We start from the raw sequence: 10000 nt of genomic DNA on the forward strand, positions 1-10000 counted from the left end.
GAAACAAGGGGTGACTACACCCTAGACTGGGGTGTAGGCGAGAGATGATTAGCTGTCACAGCACTTACTCCACGCTGGGCTCCTCATAGCCTGCCAAGATGGCCACCGACCACAGCCCAATTCTCAGTCTGACACAGACAATAATGGCTCTCGGCAAACAAACACGTCAGACAACTGCAAGCCATCCACCAATGTCCAATTATGACGTTTAAAAACTTTAAAAAAAAAAAAAGAAGAAAAGGAAAAAATAATCTTTCACTTTCCACAACATCCAAACACAAGGTGTCCCAACCGTCTGAAAAAGTGCACTTCACGTTGCTCTAAAGAGAGTTGGACTGAAAAGAATAATAAGGGACCAGAAGAGAAAAAAAGGCATTTCAAAGTGGTGGCATGTTACTGTAGGTAGAAGATACTGTGTTTACATTAGACACCAGTGAGCAGATAGGGATGCACCAGTACGGATACCAATGCTAGACTAACACAGCAGTTGACAACCCCTGAAACCTCTTCATGACCCCATTATATAGACAATCGTAGACAGAATAGTGACCGTTGACACACGTTTCTACTATGCAGGTTATTTTACTTGTTTAATAGACTGGAGTAGAGCTTTAGAACATCCAAATATTCATTATTTCACAAGAAAAACTGCATCTACACCAGATATTATAAACATGATAATGTATTTGTATACCCCCCTCCCTCAAATCATCTTGTGACCTCCTTGAGGGTCCCGTCCCCCAGGTTGAGAACCACTGTACTAACAAGGTATTGGTAGCGGAGACTTTCCCAAATACTCAAATCTAATGGAAAGTGTTAACATGTCAGAAAAGGGAAAATGTCATTATATGTCAATAAAGTTTGTCCAATGACCTCATGGTAATGGTCTAATTGTTCCTTCGAGAGTAATGGGAAATCAATGGGTCAGTATTATACGGTCCTTATTTTAGAACTTGGTAAGTGGACATGAAATTTCAGGGGCAAGCTGCCAGGATCACTCCCATCGATTGTGTCTCTTCTGCTGTTCGCACCACACTGCTGTAAGCAATGGTGAGCTCGCCATACAGGGCTTAACTCCATGTCAAGTCAAAACAAAATGAATACAGTGCGTCTGCTCCGCTGCAAACAGGAAAACTTTTCACTCCCAGTTTGTTATATAGGCATTTCAAATTACAAGTCACATCTGAACAATCCGCTCAGGTAGCGGGAGCTAAACCTAAACAGTGGACCCACCATTGCCCGACTAACCATGTTTTTGGGGTAGAAATTTAAACAAGACTTTCAGTAGACTGATCAGGGGAAGGTGCCAAACTCACACATTGATGAACCAGCTGGTATCTGCTACTCAGGCGCTATGCTTCTGTCGGTCCTGTGAGGGACCTGCTTAAAACGCTGAGTCACCGAAGACGGTAGATGAACGGGACAATAATGCATTACAAGCTATTCCAAGGGGATTGTGCTAAGTGGGTCTGGTCTCTTACATGGAGCGATATCATGGACAATCTGATATCGTTGAGAGAAGCTCACAAAAAAAAAATTCACTAGATCTACAAATCTGAAAAAAAATCCAGTGTCAGAATGTTCAGAACACCATGTCAGAGTGGTCCAGTATACCTTGGTTGCTATGGTGCTAAACCTTTACTTCTACCATCGGTGTGAGAGGAACCTGCACCTGCTCTCGTCTCCTAAGGTGACCCCCCCAATACCTTGTGAGACCCACATCGACACATTACAGGAAAGCACACAGAGCTGAACAATCTTGCTTTATGAAAAGGTGTCACTAGCTGATCACTCAGCGGGTTGTTGCCTGAATCAAGGACCACACAGGTTCAGCTGGGTCTCCATGACGTCCTCATGGACACGGTTTGACATCTACGTTCACATAGAATTGTGACACTTTAGGCAAATAGCTACGCGATGACTATCGTCCCATCTCAAGTTTGTCCACCTGGTGGTCGGCGGAATGCAGGCAACGGAGGCACAGACTTTCACTGCTTAAAACAAAACCAAAAAATATATATAATAATGTACTTCTTCATCTCTCGTCTCACCGGCATGTAACGCCCAGGACAAACCTACTGTATACATGATTGGCCAAGTAGAACATACATCATGATGAAAAAGAAAATCAAACTGACATGCATGTAATACAAATAAAAAAGACTCATTAAGGAATATCAGTAAAGAGAAAGAAAAAAAAATAACAAAATGTTGAGAGTTTAGACAGTGCTGAACCTCTCCACAGAATGACATTAAAGTTTACTGTATATAAACATATATACACAGTATATAAATCTGTGTATCGGCTAATTTACATATCTTTACATTCATTAAAATTTACATCCAGAAGGGAGAACATTTTTAATTTTTTTTTGTTTTTATTTTATAAACCACACTTCCTGTAGAGATGATGTCACAGAACGACGTTTCTTTTGAATTTCAACATTTCTTTGAGAAGTTAGTTCTTGGCAGGTTGTTGTTGTTGCTGTTGGGTGTTTGTTGTTGTTGTTGTTGTTGTTGTTGTTGTCAACATCAATGTTAAACAAGCATGAGCTAAGAGCTACCTCATAGCGGAACTTTTATATTTTGACTTTCAAAAATCCTGTTTAAAAAAAAGGAAAAAAAAGGAATCAGGAATCAGCCAGAAGTAACTCTTGAAACAAACTAGTCTCCGCTGAGGAGAAACTGTTAAGCATCCTGTAAAAAAGTGAGGAGGCCAGTGCATCACTAATAACGTTACTCTCGTCTCTAGGGACAACAAAGTAACATTTCTGCTCAGAGAAGTTCTTAAAAACACAACTTTTCCATCGTAAATGTGTAGCCTAACACACAGCCAAAAAACACTGGTGTGTTTCGTACTCACACCTTTCTCTACATGCCAGACCTGTGTGTGTGTGTGTGTGTGTGTGTGTGTGTGTGTGTGCGTGTGTGTGTGTGTGAATCCGCCCCTTGGCACGGAGAACAGCAGGATCGGCGGTCTGGAGAGGATCTCACATCGCCTCCTCATCAGAAACCTCCCGAGAAACGATGCCAAACTGAAGGGGTTGTTGGACTGAGTCCCAATCCTGTAGATTTTTATCACAGCAGATTTTTCCATGGTTTGGTCTTACGACGGGAGTGCGCGTTACATAAAAACACACATCCGGGGAAAGAATGCTCATTGAGTTTAGTTGGTTTCTTTACAAGGAGGCTGTGGTCCCTCCAGTTCCTGTGAGGGCCTTATCCCGCGTACAGCCCTGTCTCGCCCAATGAGAGTGTTTGCTGATGTCAGAAGAAGGCATTTTCGCTGCACATTCCAGAATTTTTGTCTTCAAAGTCTCTGCCGGGATGCTATTTTCGAAGATCGAGAACGCATACCTGGAGGGCAGAGATAACAGGATTAATAAAACATTATGTGTTTGAATGTTTTTCTACACTTGGCTCTGTTGATCAGCACTCGTTATGGGACTACAGCAACGGCTGCTTTCCTATTTATTATTCATTTAGTTTTATCAGAAATAAGCACAGAGTGAACAATAAATTGCACATGTACATACAGTACATATGATCAATAATAATAACTCCATAATGACCATTGAATAGTCCGAGGCTTCAAAGGAACACGGCAACATTATGAGAAATGTGATTCCATTCATTTGTTTTTAAACTAGGCTAGCTTGCAGCCGGATAGCTTTCTACTGAACGCACACGAGGAAATTGGTATCCATCTTCTTGTATGACTCTGGAGAATACAATAACGCATTTCCCATGTCGACGTGGTCCTTTAAAGCTACTACAAAGAGAATCTTCAACAAAATATATTGCCACTGCCAGATTGGTTGTGATACCTTGGCATAATTACAGTAAACAAATGAGACCTTTGCCGAAACAATTGGTAGCCTAATCCTCATGATGAGACTGTATTTCCCATGAACCCTGTCACCCCCCCGCCCCGCAACCATGAACGTGTTATTTTTGTTGATGAAGCAAGTTGTTTGGAAAGGCTTCCTTTGCACGCAATATCAATACAAAATAGAGGATATCAATGGACTCATCAATTGTTTCATTCTCATTCATCGCAACACGCAAGTAATCCTGCAAGTTATGGACATTGAATGTACAATGATATATTGTGTCAAAATAAACGTTTTGCCTTTAAACTCAAGCTTACCGATCCGTCTGAGGCGCTAGCACCGACTTTGTCCCCTGTGCTGTTCCAGCACACCTCGAAAATACCACCGGTTCCCCTGTAGCTGTGTACCAAGGCTCCAGTCTGAAACCAACACACACAACCATCATGTCACAACCAACTCAACTGAGGACTATTAGGAATCTTTGGGACAAACCTGGTTAAATAAAGGCTAAAAAAATAAATAAATAAGAGACCATGATAATTCAGCTTTTCTGGAGGTATTTCCACAACTATTGCAATAAACTTTAAATTAAAATGATATTTATATATATATATATATATATATATATATATATATATATATATATATATATACATATACACACACACGCACATATATATATGCGTTTATTGATGATTATGGCATTACAACGATCATTGACTGAAGGTCTTTTTATTTTACCATTGCATCACTGTGTACAACTGACTACTCCATAACCCAATATTTCATACACACTCCATTGACACTTTTATCACCTAAATTTAGTTTCAAATCCAAAAGATATAGCCAAATATTCTACCCATTTATCCATCTCACTGATGGGCCTTTCACACCGGCCGGGCTCCATGCCGGAGCCGGTTCCCGAACGTAGGTCCCGGCGCGTTCACACCGGGAATAATTGGTTTCGGAACATGACGGAGGCTTTAGTTCGGCCCTCTAAGAAAACACTGAGCACCGATTTTTCATGTTCCGAACCAATTATTCCCGGTGTGAACGCGCCGGCCGGTTCGAGATTACGTTTGGGAACCGGCTCCGGCCGGTGTGAAAGGCCTCTAATAGTGTAATCCTGTATCCTAGAGCACTCTTCAGATCTGTGCAACTACTTGAATCCTCTCCGACACTCACCATGGTGTTCCAGATGTGGACACACTTGTCGAAGGAGCCGCTGGCGAGGTGCTGACCATCAGGGCTGAAGGCCACACTGTAGACAGGCTCCTGGTGCTTGGTGAGGGTGTGAATACAAACACCCCGCTCCACGTCCCACAGGCGCACCGTCGAGTCAAAAGAGGCACTGTGTGTGGGGCAAAGAGGAACACCAGCTGTCAACGACAACAGAGACACTGTGGGGCAAAGAGGAACACCAGCTGTCAACGACAACAGAGACACTGTGGGGCAAAGAGGAACACCAGCTGTCAACGACAACAGAGACACTGTGGGGCAAAGAGGAACACCAGCTGTCAACGACAACAGAGACACTGTGGGGCAAAGAGGAACACCAGCTGTCAACGACAACAGAGACACTGTGGGGCAAAGAGGAACACCAGCTGTCAACGACAACAGAGACACTGTGGGGCAAAGAGGAACACCAGCTGTCAACGACAACAGAGACACTGTGGGGCAAAGAGGAACACCAGCTGTCAACGACAACAGAGACACTGTGGGGCAAAGAGGAACACCAGCTGTCAACGACAACAGAGACACTGTGGGGCAAAGAGGAACACCAGCTGTCAACGACAACAGAGACACTGTGGGGCAAAGAGGAACACCAGCTGTCAACGACAACAGAGACACTGTGGGGCAAAGAGGAACACCAGCTGTCAACGACAACAGAGACACTGTGGGGCAAAGAGGCACACCAGCTGTCAACGACAACAGAGACACTGTGGGGCAAAGAGGAACAATGCCCCCATCCTACCACCCCATACTGCCCCAATTCAACCCCCACTCAAGAGCCCTTTCCCACAGACATTGCAGCATTATACTGTATGGCATTTAGGGCTGTCTTAAATACTTTGAAGCTTCGTTCGATGGGCATGGGATTCGAATATGAAAATAAAATTCGATTATGTAAAAAAAAAAGGATAAACAAAAAAGTTAATTTTTTTTAACCTTTTTTTGTGTGCAAAATCAACTCTGCCTCTCTTTGTTAATTACAACAAGCAATGCCGTTTGTTATTTAAGATGAGGTCGGACTCGGCACTGACAGATCATTGTGCTGCTTTTATAAAGCCTCAAATGACTGCTTACGTATCTGCTGTCATTGTCATTGTTGTTGTTTTATTCGTTTATTCAATGGTGAGACCAAAGACAACATTTCCACACTGTGGACAATAAAGTAAAACTAAACTATTCCAGCTCACCCAAAAAAAATTAAAAAAAGAGAGATGTGTGATGTAGTTTTGATAAGTGAGATGCTGTGAACATGTCACACTGAAACCGAGACGCAGTTGAAAGCAAGTGATAATGAAGAAGATAAGCTCACTTGCATTAACACGCCTTCATCACAAAGGGTATTAATAGTAAGGTTTAATCTTCTGGGTGGTTGCTCTCGTCTACTAATTGAAAGCTGGCTCAGAAAAGGGATTTAAGGCAAGACAGAGTAAATTTAATATGTATGGCTCTGTGCACAATGGTGGCATTTACTTAAGATTACTGGGTTCCTTACAAGCTGTGCTGATAATGACAGTTTTACATCTGAAATATATGCGCATGCCCTGGGATGTCGGCAAAGGCAATAAATGCCTGTGGTATTTGAAGTAGAACATTTACACATGCATGGCTGTCTGGGTCACAGGTTTAAGGCTATGGGCCACTGACAATTACAAGCCCTGGGAGTTTGGTCTGAGACATGGTTTCCTTTGAATGCCAGGGTCTGACGAGAGTCTTGTTCAGCAAAACACAAAAAACACACAAGCTCTCACACACTATTGGGGATGGCGGCGTTTCTCTTATCTTAGACAAGATTGTCCACATGCACACATACACACATTCCCCACCCTCCATATTCCAACCACGTGAATCAGCACATTGTCTCAGAACTTCAAAAACATGCATTGGTTACAGGACCAGATCAGGTAGTACTGTGTAGTCCCCAGTTTGCAATGAACTTGGAAAATCTGCTTTTGCCCGACACATGAAACACCCTACAATACACTCTAATAAAACACAACAATGGTATCCATTGGTCAGTTTAAATCCTTAATCGCCAACCATTTCTCCCCGGTAGATTTATTTTCCTTTTTCTTACTCTTGTGTTATTTTAGCATTTATTGTATATTTATTGTACATGTATTTACAAGATCATTATAAATGAGGGCTTGCCCTCAAAGATCTATGGAGATTAAATAAAGATTGAATGTATAAGAGCTGTGTGTGAACAAACTCCCACCTAGCGAGCATGATGTTGGAGTTGGGGTTGCCGGTGCCGGGACCCGTGGGACTCCACTTGATGGTGTAGATCTCTTTACTGTGAGCCTGGAGGTCGTGGACACACAGGTCCTGCTTCATGCTCCAGATCTGGACAAGAAGACAAGAGAAGGAATACATGATGAATGAAGGGTTTGAAATATCAAAGCACATTTTCAAGAAGAAAAAACAACAATCGCATACTAAAAAATATAGACATAACATTTTATTTTGTAGGAAAAATTCAAGATAGCCAACAACATATAATCCTCGATAATAATATGCTCGACCCTACTCGCTCACACAGTGGTTTAACACTGATGTAATATGCATGTAGTACAATGCCAAAGCAACAGATGGCGATGTACAAACATGAAGGCCATTTTCAATGTTCAGGCTTTGTCACTCACAGGATGTTAGAAATCTGAATCTGACGCCATTGTTGTTGTCGTTAGCTTACATGCTAACGTTAATGGCCGCGACCATAGCATTGTGGCTAGGCTAGCTATCATCGCTTAGTAGAGCTAGTGAATGGATAAACAACGTTATTTAACATTGCAGAATGGGTACAATTACAATGCGGCTCAATACAAACAATTGTTAAGGGGCCCAGGGGGTGTAGACTGTTGTAGTTTGAGCTAATTTACACCATGCTCCAAAAAAATATATATATATGCCGAGCGATCTGGCGCGGGGAGCGGGGAGCGCTCGATTCAAGGTGAGCGGTGCGCGAGCGGAGAGCGACTTGGGGGCGGGGTCAACATGAGCGATTAGCGGAGCGGACCAAGCTTTAAAGAGCGAAGAGCGGATTTCTCCCCCGCGCCGATCCGCTCACGTGGCCTGACGTACATACACTCAGCGTAAACCGCAGCGTCCTGGGTTAGAATCCGGCCCAGGACACACATTTCCAAAACTGTCCTATCCACAATAAAAAAAAAACATATCTTAAAAAAATTAAAATGGCATCTTTGTTGGCAAGCTAAACCTGCATAGCGCGACTAACTTTGATTCATTTCCAGTTGTATGACAGTGACCCCTCCTCACGTGACTCGTTGACTGACTGTGTTGTGGGGCGGCGTGGCTCAGGGGTAGAGCGGGGCGTCCAATGATCGAAGGGTTGGTGGTTCGAATCCCGCTCAAGCCCATGTCCATCCCATTGCCGTTGTGTCCTTGGGCAAGACACTTAACCTACTTGCCTCGTATGAATGTGTATGCATGTGAATGAATGTTGGTGGTGGTCGGAGGGGCCGTAGGCGATGATTATTCGCCACGCTTCCGTGAGTCTGCCTCAGGGCAGCTCTGGCTGCAATTGTAGCTTACCACCACCTGTATGACTGTGTATGAACGAATAATGGACTCTGTGAAGCGCTCTGAGTCAGAGCAACAGTCAGTCAGAGAAGAGCGCTATATAAATCCAATCCATTATTATTATTATTATTGTGTCTGTGTTCGTGTGTGACTTTAGAATTATTGTAAACACAACATAGTACTGTGATATTCTGATATATATCACATTCTGATATATATTTTTTGAGTAAAATAAATAAAAAAAACTAGAAATTCAGAAAAAAAAATTAAGCGGAGGTTTGAACCCATTAATTAAGATTTGAGTGCCAATGCAACGAACGAAGGTCCGAACCTTCGGGCTCAGCCCTAAAACCAGGACAATAATACGTGATCAGACATCTTATTCCATAATACAATGTTTCCGAATGGACTATAAATGATACAGTGATGAATGGTCTTTCCCAGCGGAGCAACAGGTACTAAGTAATGTTACACAGGTCAAGCTACGCTATGCTCTCTAATTATGCTTCGTAGCAGTAATGTCGTAATGAAGGAGCCGTCTGCCAACAAAGATATTGTTACATTAGAGAACAAAGTTATTCACAAAATGGATCACCATTCAATGTTATTGAAGACTCCTGTGACTGATAAGTACTTATGATTACTTTCCCTAACCATTTTCTCACGTAACGTAAGCAAATCATGCGATTAACACATTAAAAACATTTAATCGATTGATAGCCCTAGTATATATATATAATTTGTGAAACTCTTCAAATGGGGTTGAAAAATACCAATTAGCAATAGCCTTTATTGTTCATTACCTCTAATTGGAGATGGGTCTAAACAGTAGGTACCATAATCGTCTTACCTTTAAGGTCATATCATCTGAGCAGGAGGCAAGGAGCATCCCTGACGGGTCCCACTTAATGGCATTAACTTCATTCTGAAAAACACAGATCACAATACATAACAATAGTCTACTTGCTTTTTTTTTGTCAACCACGTCCGGTTGTGAACGGTCCCTGAACTGACCAGTCACTGCTGATGGCGAAAATGATTGACCACCGTTGTAGCCAAGGAGTGTCTGCTCCGAAAGCGATCTCAGACGGGCGCTGAGAGTGGGGGAAGGTGACACAAGAAGACGAAGAAGTCCATTGTTTTGACTAGAGCCTCGAAATGAATGGCAGCGGATGGCCATTTTGGATAATCATGCAGAATATTTACTGGTACACACATTACAAAAACCTTTGTAAAACATAAATTGTCCGTGGAATTTTTACAACATCTCAGCTGGAACTTAAAAGCAGGCATCTGGCAACCAGTAAAAAGTAATGCGAGTACACAAAACCTTTACTTCAGCGTGTTCAAACCTTTGTTACTCTATTTCATTAGCACTCAAACAGGCCTTTCAC

General features: G+C 42.5%; 2 protein-coding genes across 2 annotated transcripts in view; both read right to left on the reverse strand.

The window, feature by feature from the left end:
• The window catches only part of cux1a (cut-like homeobox 1a), a gene marked incomplete at its 5' end in the record, with an annotated part of 168706 nt that overhangs the window by 7689 nt on the left and 151017 nt on the right, over nucleotides 1-10000 (reverse strand).
• On the reverse strand, nucleotides 2645-9525 carry LOC311233668 (F-box-like/WD repeat-containing protein TBL1XR1). Its single transcript, XM_084320650.1, has 5 exons — nucleotides 9457-9525; nucleotides 7282-7409; nucleotides 5019-5184; nucleotides 4151-4252; nucleotides 2645-3357 (listed from the first exon to the last, which is right to left on the reverse strand). The coding sequence occupies exons 1-5, from the start codon at nucleotides 9493-9495 to the stop codon at nucleotides 3331-3333; spliced, it is 462 nt and encodes a 153-aa protein (XP_084176776.1). The 5' UTR covers nucleotides 9496-9525; the 3' UTR covers nucleotides 2645-3330.

Source organism: Notolepis coatsorum, assembly GCF_963971535.1.
Source record: "Notolepis coatsorum genome assembly, chromosome: 8".
Classification (NCBI taxonomy): domain Eukaryota; kingdom Metazoa; phylum Chordata; class Actinopteri; order Aulopiformes; family Paralepididae; genus Notolepis; species Notolepis coatsorum.

What these genes read in the sequence shown, in the direction of transcription:
- LOC311233668 (XM_084320650.1), bottom strand. Translation starts at nt 9,495, where the DNA reads ATGCTCCTTGCCTCCTGCTCAGATGATATGACCTTAAAG. An exon ending in CAGATGATATGACCTTAAAG is followed by an intron (nt 7,410 to 9,456) that starts GTAAGACGATTA and finishes CTTCTTGTCCAG; the next exon opens with ATCTGGAGCATGAAGCAGGA. An exon ending in TCCAACATCATGCTCGCTAG is followed by an intron (nt 5,185 to 7,281) that starts GTGGGAGTTTGT and finishes CCCCACACACAG; the next exon opens with TGCCTCTTTTGACTCGACGG.